We start from the raw sequence: 11,040 nt of genomic DNA on the forward strand, positions 1-11,040 counted from the left end.
TGAGGAACCCCCCTGAGCACGAGAAGGACCTGAACGTTGCCTTGGAAAAGGTTTGATTCCACAGATTCATCAGATCTCTTTAGCGTGATGATAATGGTTTTATCGTTTTGTCCTGGAGGGTTTGTGTTGGTTTAGGGGGTAGTTCTGTAGGCGTATGTGAAGCCCTCTGTGAAAAGGGTTATAGTAATAAAACACGATTTTGATTTCATCTGAAGCTGCATACAAGGGGGTAATTGAACATGGGACCTCTTGTTCTGCAGTGAAATGCTCTACCACTGAGCTGCACCCATCCCCCTGACCTAAAGCAAAGTTGACGTTGTTTCAACGGCCATTTTACATGAGTCGATGCTGGTCTCTTCCAGATTGAGAAGATCGAAGGTGTGCTGTCGTACCGGGACGCTCATTTCTGGAGGCACTCAGCCAGCACCGTGGCAGGAACCATTCACCTGCAGCTGATGTCAGACGTGGTGGAGCAGAGGATCATACAGCAGGTAACGTCTTATCCCCAGAGGAACCTCTCTGTCCGCTGTCAGACGCTCTAACCACCGAGCTAACCCTGTCGGATCACCCCTGGGTAAACGCAAGACGTTCCAGAAACTACCGTCTCTTCGGATGAAAGCGTTGGCTAAAAGAAGCAGACCGTGCGGCTCGTCCGTGAGATCCACAAACCCTGCTGTTCTTGTTCTCCTCAGGTGACGTCCATTTTGAAAGATGCGGGGGTGAACAACCTGTCCATCCAGGGGGAGAAGGAGGCGTTCTTCCAGCACATGTCCGGCCTCAGCTCAGGTTTCCAGGAGGTCCTGGCCATGACTCAGCAGATGGAGTCCATGAAATATCTGAACGACGGGACATGCATCATGTAATTTACTTTTGATTGCGACCAAATAAAACTTTTACTACTTTCCTCTTTTTTTTTGTTCTTTTGACGTGTATAGTATGTATGCGGTTCATTTGTATAATAATAAAAATATTGATATATGAATTTTATCAATCACAAGTTCTTTGTGGAATCCTTAGTCTTGGTTAAATTGTATTTTTGTGTGTGTTATTTTGACATGCTTAACCATGTAAGCAGGACATTGAGATTCAGTAACAGAAAACGATAAGTTTGTAGTAAAACTTGATAGAACCCAATGGAAACAATTCAAGTTTTCTGCTTTGTTCACAATATATCAACTTAAATATAAGGCATTGGAATGACACAAGCACAGGCTTGTAGGCTAGTAGATGGAAAAGAAAGCCTGGTTATAACAATGATCATGTTTAACAATCATTTAACAATGGTTGAGCAATGAACTAGCAGAGTTGGTATAGAAATCTAGGCCTATTGACGATTTATTTCACAAGACCATTTGGGTTGTCCGTGTCATAATGGATGACGTCTTACAGAACTTTACAAACAAGCGTGATGGTAGTGTTCGTCGGTCTGTAATTTTTAAGAACGCATGTAACTAAGGTAAAAAAAAAAAAACATGTTTATTTGTGTTTTTTTTTACCCCTATCGTGTTTTGGAGGAAGTGACGAAACATGATCTAGATCAATTAAGTCACGTGATCAACGGTCGTCCTGGGAAACGCATTCCAAGCAGCTGCAACCAATCCAATCAAATGAGAGCGAGGTTGGAATGTAGCGAATGAGATTCGAGCCAGCGAGGATTTAAACCAAGACGATTCTCCTTTGGTTATTGTGCAGCAATTGCAGTGTGATATCAGTATCTGTTAACGCGACCACAGCAACACATCTTTTGAAATGGCTCTCCGCATGACCAGAGTAAGTTTATTTTTCTGTCACAGTTTTGCATTTGTAATTTATTTGATTTCATGTCGTTCTGTTTGTGCTTTCGATCAATTTTCGACGTCTGATGTGTGAGTGGCCTCGTGCATAACTTCCTGGACTATGATGACTCGTGACTTTTATTTTAAACTTGTTTAGAATTCTGTTCTGTGCACGCAATGTGGCAACGGATCGATGTTTAAGCTTTCACTGAAAGTATAAACATGTCTTTTTTGTAGAACCGCATCGCTTCAGAGAACCCAACTGCTCTCGCGGGCAAGACTGTGCAGGGGAACAAGCCTACACTCAGGCCGCGAGCTGCCCTTGGTGAAATCGGCAACAATGTTGCAGCTCCCAAACAGTGTCTGAAAAAGGTAACATTTACTCGTCTTTTTACATTATAAATGGCTGTTAACGCGAGGTTTTGGCCCATCAATCTAATAGCTTGTTGTTCAGGATGCTAAATTGGAGCCCATTAAAGTGGCGGAGAGGAAGGCTAGCACAAGGGTCGAGAAGATCCAGGAAGCAAAGCTGCCTAAAAGAAATGAACCCGAAATTAAGGTGAGATTTGACTTTATAAAATGTCATTATAATTAGTTAAACCTTTTTTAATTTGACTTATGTGCGAACATGCATCAGTCTCGTCGTGGAAACCCCCGTTATGTTCCCACCCCCCATACTGAACACTTGTCTCTCTCAGCCAGTGCCAGTGGCCGTGCTCGAGCCCATGTCCCCCACTCCCATGGAGACTTCTGGCTGCGCGCCTAACGACCTGTGCCAGGCGTTCTCCGATGTTCTCCTCACCATCAAGGACGTGGATGCGGACGATTATGACAACCCCATGCTCTGCAGTGAATACGTGAAGGACATCTACAAGTACCTCCAACAGCTCGAGGTTAGATCACTACCACAGTCGTTTTCCCATTCTGCCTTTGCTTCTGTTCCTGCCTTAAGCATGCTTCCAGTTCTGAGGGATTTGATTAGAAGTGCTCTATGGTAGGGAGGAATTTGCCATGAGCACTAAATAGTTTGGATACATTTCCTTCAGTAGGGTGCCCACAGTAGCTCACCAGAAGTGCTTATTCATGTACAGAGGCCTTACCCGTGTTTGAATCCAGCATTTTGCTGCATGGTTCCCCCTGCCTTCCCTGTCACTTCACTTTGTTGCCCCTTGTTCATGTCTCTGTAGGTTGACCAGGCAGTCAGACCAAAGTACCTGGAGGGGCAGGAGCTCACGGGGAACATGAGGGCCATCCTCATCGACTGGCTCGTTCAGGTCCAGATCAAGTTCCGCCTCCTGCAAGAGACCATGTACATGACCGTGGGCATCATCGATCGCTTCCTCCAGGTACCCTCCTTCCCACTGCTCAGGAACCACGTCAAGGACTTGGTGATGCTAGTTAGTGGGGATGCCCTTTATAATTCCCCTGTCTGTGTTGGCAAGCTGTGCCTGGTAGCTGAATGTTTACAGGATTTTTTTTTTCCTGAACTGACAACCACAAATAGTCAGAACTATCTGCTGTACTTGTCTACTAAATGAACAAGATGCTAATTTTGTCTTGACCCGACAGGACAACCCCGTCCCCAAGAAGCAGCTCCAGCTGGTGGGGGTGACGGCCATGTTTGTTGCCTCCAAGTACGAGGAGATGTACCCTCCTGAGATCGCGGACTTTGCCTTCGTCACTGACCGGGCGTACACCACGGCCCAGATCAGGGACATGGAGATGAGGATCCTGAGAGGGCTCAAGTTCAGCTTTGGCCGTCCCCTCCCCCTGCAGTTCCTGAGGAGAGCCTCCAAGATCGGAGAGGTTTGTCTCCCTCCCTCAGCCATCCAACATCTACTTCTCCATCCTCTCTCGCCACCCCTCCCATCTCGATATCAATTGCTGCCTCAGAATCTAAAATGGCTGCCATGTCCATCCCCTCCAGGTGACTGCTGAGCACCACACCCTGGCTAAGTACTTTGTGGAGCTGACCATGGTGGACTACGAGATGGTCCACTTCCCTCCGTCGCAGGTGGCCAGTGCTGCGTTCGCCCTCACCCTGAAGGTCTTCAGCTGTGGGGAGTGGGTAAGAAGCTGACCGTCCTTTTATATGTCATTTAGCAGACGCTTTTAGTAATTACAGGGACATTCCCCCGAGGCAAGTAGGGTGAAGTGCCTTGCCCAAGGACACAACGTCATATGGCACGGCCGGGAATCAAACTGGCTACTTTCAGATTACTAGCTCGATTCCCTAACCGCTCAGCCACCTGACTCCCTTCCACTTCAAGACTACCTGTCATAACCTCCCCCTTATCAAGGCTTCAACTGTGGGGATTTGTGTAGGGTAGACCAGTAACTAAAGGTCCTTTCGTGGTCAATTTCACTAATTCTTGGCTCCACTTTCCCCTCAGAATGAAACTCTTCAGCACTACATGAGCTACTCTGAAGAGAGTCTGGTGCCAGTGATGCAGCTCATTGCCAAGAACGTTGTCCAGGTGAACGAGGGCAAGACCAAGCACATGGTGAGTGGAGGGTCTGTCTGGATGCGCTCTTCTTACTGGATGTGTTGTGAGGTTACCAGATGACAGCTCTAGCAGGTTTGGTGCTTTGCATACACTTGAAATAACTATGTGGTGTTTATGGCAGAATTCTTGAACGAAAGTAAGCTCATGGCTAATTTTTACTTGTGAAATGTTCAGTCCTCAAATTGCCTCCCTTCAAGAAAGTGAATAATTAAAATGTGATGTTTCCTCAGGCTGTGAAGAACAAGTATTCGAGTCAGAAGCAGATGAGAATCGCCACTATTTCTCAACTAAACTCTTCACTGATCAAGGACCTGGCAAAGAAACTGACCCTATGAGACTGATTTTAAGCACCATGTGCTGTTTTGTACAGACTGTATCTAACTTATGTCATTTATAATGTTTTTAGGGAGATGTGTGGCTGGACAGTATTGGGAGACTTGGGTGTGCTGCCTGCCTAATGGGGTAGAGGTCTTTCTGTAAAAGGCTTTGACCTCTTTTGTAACAATGTGTATACCAAAAGTCTTAATGCCAATAAACGTTTTAAAATTTTTACATACCGAGTCCTCTTTAAATGATACACGTGACAACTTGCACTTACATTTTACATTTAGTCATTTTTAGCAGCAGCTCATCCAGAGCGACTTACAGTAAGGGACATTCCCCCGAGGCAAGTAGGGTGAAGTGCCTTGCCCAAGGACACAACATAATTTTTGCACGGCCGTGAATCGATCTGGCAACCTTCTGATTACTAGCCCGCTCAGCCATCTGACTCCCACTCCTCGCACTTCACCACCAGATGGCGCTAGAGCCTTGGACACTAGACTTGCCTATTGGGTTAGTTGTCCTTCACATTGTGCTTTAGTGACCCAGTACTTGAGCTAATGCTGAAGCTATCACCACAGGAGCTCTACTTCCTGTCTGGGGACCTGTTGGTTCTGACTGCTGCTAGGCTTTCGGGTCCCTTGCCAGCCTGCTAGATGTGTACGCTTCATCAGGTCATATCCTTTTTCCTTGACTGTTTGGATGGTTGGTCAACCTTTTCGTCTAATGGTTCTTCTCAGTAAAGGACATATAATGTAATTTCAATTGGTCTAAAATGTACTCGGGCTCAAGTATTTCACGGTCTGCAGACTGTTGCTTACATGTGTCAAATTGATTTGCCTACTTTTGAATGACCTAACCAGCCAACGTGCTTGTAGCACCTGACCTTCAACCCCCATAGAAATCCCATTTAGACAGGGTCACCTTGTCTGTCTGCCGGGCTTCCTGTGCTCGGCCGGTACCCCCGCCATGTTCCTCCTGGGAGGGGAGGGGAAGCACCAGTCAGACCGGCTGGCCTCCAGAGGGGCATGAGGACCCCAGAATAACGGCAGATGCAGGGAGGAGGTCCAGGGAGCCCCGTCCCGCTGGAGCACCCGGCCTCAATTACGATTGATCACGCAGCACGTATTTAAGGCTTAATGGACACAGCAGAGCGGGGAGTGCTCATCTCTCCAGGCTGTGTTCAGCTGAGGGCCGGAGGGATCCCTCTGTAACCGGACACTCCTGGGGGACTGAGCTCATCCTCAGCCCCCGGCCCGGCCACCTGCTGCCTGCTGGAGATCACACACCACCCTACTGTACACACCACCACCCTCCTGTACCTCTCGTGCACACCACCCTCCTGTACACACCACCACCCTCTTGTACCCCTGTAGTGTGTGAGAGAGAGGGAGAGAGTCCGAGGAGGGGGCGAGCTCCTTGTCTCCCCCCCCCCCACACACGCACACACACACCTTCCGCTCAAGTCCGCAGGGACAGATGGTCATTAGTCTCCGTGAGCCTGCAGCCCTGCTCTTAAACCCAGGCTCGCGCTGAGCTCTCGTGCCTGAAGGCTGAGGTCATGAGTGGGCAGAGCGAGCCGTTTACGAGACTGAGTCCTCCTGTGGCGCTTGAGAACGTGCGTCTGGAGTACACCGGGAGTCAGGGACTGGGGCCTTTCTGGTTCCCTCTCTCTCCGTATAAGCGAACATTGTGGTACGTCGTGGTACAGTGAGGCCTTTCAAGACGTTTATAAGGATGACCGTGTTCGCCCCTTCATCTCTCGATGGAATAGTGATCCAGGTGTCAAGCTCTCGCGGTCACAAAGAACGCAAAAACTTGGCCCCCCGAAACTCTCTTCAGTACAAAACTCACCCAATGTACGGTCCGAGACCAGAGCCAGAAGTTTGAAAATGCCTCTCAGTCTAAACATTCAGTGAGACAGTCGGCCTTTAAGTGAGTCAGTGTTCGTTTCTCACCTCCCGTCCACCAAGTCTGCGAGTTTCGATTCAATAATGACAAAGCCAAACAAACAGCTAGCCACAGCGGTGATGTCGGGGGGGGGGGGGGCAGCGAGGTCGGGCGGCTGGCGTTCAGACCAGAGACTCCGTGCCGAGGACGCAGAGAAAAATAAACACCGGAGCGTTCATTTTCACAATTTATAGGTTTTCGAATAAAAAATCGGTGTGCTTCCTGAACTTGGCTGACCTTTGCCTCTCAACGGTAGATGAAGAGAAGAGAGGATACTATTGTGGCCCGAACACTGGCGTGATTCAGACAGGCGTGAATAGTCTCCTCAGGATCATTCTTGTTTACTTAGCGGAAAGTTCCTCCGACCACCTATATAACCTTCTCGCGTCGGAACAGAAGGTCGAGTCTTACTTCCTCCCTCCTGGTTAACAGCCTCTCCTTGTCTGAGTAGAGGAAGAGAACATGATTCCTCAGCAAAGATACACTTATCAAGGACACGAAATTCTTGTTGCCTTGGAAATGGGAGCCTCATTGCTAATCGTAATTTCGCACTGACAATCGGCTTCAGCCCAAAACAAACTAGGTCAGGAAAAAGTGGAGGGATTGTTCATCTCATAATAGTTTAGAAAATACGTAAGATTTGACTTGTAATGATACCTTTTTAACGTTGTTCCCACGAAAGAGCACCGCAGAGCAAACACAGTAGGCCTGTTTTCAACTGTTGTGGACATTGCAATCATAAGTGGAATAATACAATGTTGCAATTACTATGTAATCGGCGCTTTGGGAATTATAGCCACATATGTTTGTGTTTGATTTAATGATTTGTAACATAATGAGAACAAGATTGCGGGTAAGTGTTGTGTTGTTTGTCATGTTGTACGTTTTCGAAGCTTCCAAAATCCACGTCTGTTTTTCCATTCCTTACATTATTCTTGAAAATACATGTTTTTTTATGGTTTATTACCAGAAAAAAAATACCTAAAACATACACAAATTTTAAAAAATGTGGATCAGATAGTTTAGACTTCCCCCCCAACATCCTTCCCTCCAAATCCCTGTTGTTCACAAGACATGAGTCATCTAGTCCAGGCTGGGAACCTGGTCAACCACAGTGTAACACAGTAGAACACACAGTAGAACCGATTAAAACATAATAGAAAACACAGTAGAACACGTAAGAACACAGTAAAACAGCAGAAATCGTCGACAGGTTCTGAGTGAGTGGGATTCCGATCTCTCCAACGACACCACAGTGTGCTGCACAGCCAGCGTGTGACCTGACGTGATTGATGTGTCGTCATGGTGACGTAAAGCACCAGCACCTCCAGCCCCTGACATCTCCTCCATCACACGGCCGTCTGGGACGCCTGTAACCTGAGTCGGGTGAGTCAGACCCCCAGAGTCCTGGGATTAATCTCCAGGGTGGGGATGGAGAGGGGGGTGGTTAGTGGAGGAGGAGAAGGGGATGGTTAGGGGGTGGAGGAGAGGGGGTTGGTGAAGGGGGATACAGTGGAGGGGGGAGGGAGAGAGGGAGGGGGGGAGAGAGAGAGGGAGAGAGGGGGGGGGGAGAGAGGGGGGAGAGAGAGAGAGAGGGAGGGAGAGAGGGAGAAGGACACTGCTGACATGCTGTAAATCTACCTCAGGGGTCACTTGGCGTCTCCTTTGTTGTGGGAGTGTGGCGGCAGATTAGCTGAGTGTGGATGTGTCCTGTTTGTCCCTCTCTCTGTCTCTCCCCCTCTCTCTCCCCTCCCTCTCTTCCCCTCCCTCTCTCCCCCTCCCTCTCCCCCCCAGACCTCAGGTCACTCAGAACAGCTGTGCAGAGTCAGGGTTGAGCCAGGACTTTGATCAGGTTTCAGTCGACCTTAGCGTGTCGGCAGATGGCACCAGCATCCTGAGTGGATCTGCTGGCGATCTGAAGCTCTCGCGTGGAATCAAACGAGCTGAAGTCTCTACTAGTGTCTGTGACGCAATGCCTGACCTGTGAGAGCACTCTCGCTCTGTCGGTCATTTGCATGGTGGCGCTAGCCAACTGGATGGAGACTGGAGGTGAGTTGGGTCAATTGTAAGCAGTGGATGCTTCATTTCTCTCAAGCTTTCACATTGTGACACAGTGGGGAGGTCTCCTTAAGGAGAGAAAACCTCCCTGTATGACCAAGATAATAGAGTTCTGGACAAATGCTCCTTTGTTACACACTTAATCATGTTCTCTGAAGGGGTTCAAGGCCTGACACTTCGAATAATTCACAGCCTTCTTGACTTTGACAGGGGATGTAGAGCTGCTGGTCTTGTTAGCCGTGCTGCAAGGGTTGTTTGGACAGGTGTTCATACCTGGCAGGTGGGGGTTCTGCTGGAGGGCTCCGTGTGCCTCCACACAAATGAGATGTCAGGTGTTTTGTTTTGACAAAAACATCTCAGCAACATCTGTTTTCTGGAGGACCCAAAGTACCCAAATGTTTCATAATTTTTGGATGACATTTATTTAATGCTTGGGCTGTTTGTTCCGGCTCATCCTCAACATCCTCCATCGCTGACCGCTGTGCGTGGAAAGGGTGTTATTGATTAAACGAGTCAATAGTGCCGGCTTTTCTCTCTGATTATTCCACTAATGCACTCAGGGAGAATGTCCTGGCCACGCAACCTGGTAGGCCAGGGTTATAAAGTGCACCAGAGCTCCTAAATTATTCACGAGGCCCCTTTCACTGTCCCAGACTGCCATTAGAGACGAGGAGAATCAGGGGGGAGGGAGGGGGGAGGAAGGAGGGAGGGGGGAGGAGGGAGGGGGTCGGGAGGGAGGAGGGGGGAGGGAGGAGGGGGGAGGAGGGAGGAGGGGGGGAGGAGGGGGGGAGTCGGGAGGGAGGAGGGGGGAGTCGGGAGGGAGTCGGGAGGGAGGAGGGGGGAGGAGGGGGGAATCAGGGGGGAGGAGGGAGGGAGGAGGGAGGGAGGGGTGTCACCCAGCCCTGGGGAGCCAGAAGAGGGCAGGATGGTGTTTCTCTGGACCACTGCATCCTGCTGCTGCAGAAGAGGGCAGGATGGTGTTTCTCTGGACCACTGCATCCTGCTGCTGCAGAAGAGGGCAGGATGGTGTTTCTCTGGACCACTGCATCCTGCTGCTGCAGAAGAGGGCAGGATGGTGTTTCTCTGGACCACTGCATCCTGCTGCTGCAGAAGAGGGCAGGATGGTGTTTCTCTGGACCACTGCATCCTGCTGCTGCAGAAGAGGGCAGGATGGTGTTTCTCTGGACCACTGCATCCTGCTGCTGCAGAAGAGGGCAGGATGGTGTTTCTCTGGACCACTGCATCCTGCTGCTGCAGCCCTGGGGAGCCAGAAGAGGGCAGGATGGTGTTTCTCTGGACCACTGCATCCTGCTGCTGCAGAAGAGGGCAGGATGGTGTTTCTCTGGACCACTGCATCCTGCTGCTGCAGAAGAGGGCAGGATGGTGTTTCTCTGGACCACTGCATCCTGCTGCTGCAGTCTGGGGACAAGCTGAACTACTTCCTCAGGTCAGAACATCAGACCACCCTGGCTCGCGTCAGCATGTCTGAGAGGTCAGAGGTCAGATTGATTGAGGGGGGGGGGTTTCTGTTGGAAGGATCAGACGTCTTGTGTTTGAGGAAAACGTATTATTTGTGAAATCCTCTGGAGATAAGGTGATGATTGCAGGGGGATGTCTAACTGGAGACAAGGTTCTCTCTCCCTCTCTCTCCCCCTCTCTCCCCCTCTCTCTCCCCCTCTCCCTCCCTCCCTCCCTCCCTCTCTCCCTCCCTCCCTCCCTCCCTCCCTCCCTCCCTCTCTCTCTCTCTCTCTCTCTCTCTCTCTCTCTCCCTGTTCAGTGTTTTTCCAGACTGGCATCAATGAGATCCTGCAGCAAAACAGCTCTGAAGTCCTCAGCCATGAAACTGCTGTTGTTTGCTGTCACTCCCCCGACAGGCACCTGAGACCAGGCGGACCAGAGTGAGGCACTGCAAGGCTGAGGTAATGTACTGGAGGCAGGCGGCCAGAGTGAGGCACTGCAAGGCTGAGGTAATGTACTGGAGGCAGGCGGCCCAGAGTGAGGCACTGCAAGGCTGAGGTAATGTACTGGAGGCAGGCGGCCCAGAGTGAGGCACTGCAAGGCTGAGGTAATGTACTGGAGGCAGGCGGCCCAGAGTGAGGCACTGCAAGGCTGAGGTAATGTACTGGAGGCAGGCGGCCCAGAGTGAGGCACTGCAAGGCTGAGGTAATGTACTGGAGGCAGACCGACGGAAATGAAGCCGAATTGAGGATTTTTACCTTGATTTGCGAGAAAGACTCATTTACCTTTCTCTGTCACCCTGAGAGAGCTATGTCGTCTCAGGATTGCTGCAACCGTTCAATGCAGCTCATACATGAGTACCAGAACCTCTTGTTTTATATCAATAGCAGTTGAATGACACCCGCCGAAACAAATGCTTTCTTATTGAAGTTATTATCTGTGATGTCACAGACGAAGTCTCTATGGCTACA

At 49.7% G+C, this 11,040-nt stretch overlaps 2 protein-coding genes across 3 annotated transcripts; both read left to right on the top strand.

Annotated features, from left to right (window-relative positions):
• Positions 1-5: 5 nt before the first annotated feature.
• On the top strand, positions 6-982 carry LOC134016867 (proton-coupled zinc antiporter SLC30A5-like; the record flags this gene model as incomplete). The annotated part of the gene is made up of 3 exons (XM_062456123.1): positions 6-50; positions 363-491; positions 693-982. Coding segments are annotated over 3 exons (345 nt in total), but the record flags the coding sequence as incomplete, so codon positions are not given.
• Positions 983-1,615: 633 nt separating this feature from the next.
• ccnb1 (cyclin B1) lies at positions 1,616-4,834 on the top strand. Of its 2 annotated transcripts, none has more exons than XM_062456124.1 (9): positions 1,616-1,770; positions 2,013-2,147; positions 2,218-2,334; positions 2,474-2,668; positions 2,963-3,121; positions 3,345-3,581; positions 3,703-3,843; positions 4,169-4,279; positions 4,513-4,834. In XM_062456124.1, the coding sequence occupies exons 1-9, from the start codon at positions 1,750-1,752 to the stop codon at positions 4,615-4,617; spliced, it is 1,221 nt and encodes a 406-aa protein (XP_062312108.1). In that variant the 5' UTR covers positions 1,616-1,749; the 3' UTR covers positions 4,618-4,834. The 2 variants fall into 2 exon arrangements, with proteins under 2 accessions (XP_062312108.1, XP_062312109.1); XM_062456125.1 differs by having other exon boundaries at positions 1,617-1,770; positions 2,230-2,334.
• The last annotated feature ends 6,206 nt before the right edge of the window (positions 4,835-11,040 follow it).

The sequence above is a fragment of the Osmerus eperlanus genome, unplaced genomic scaffold (assembly GCF_963692335.1).
Source record: "Osmerus eperlanus unplaced genomic scaffold, fOsmEpe2.1 SCAFFOLD_857, whole genome shotgun sequence".
NCBI classification, from domain to species: Eukaryota; Metazoa; Chordata; class Actinopteri; order Osmeriformes; family Osmeridae; genus Osmerus; species Osmerus eperlanus.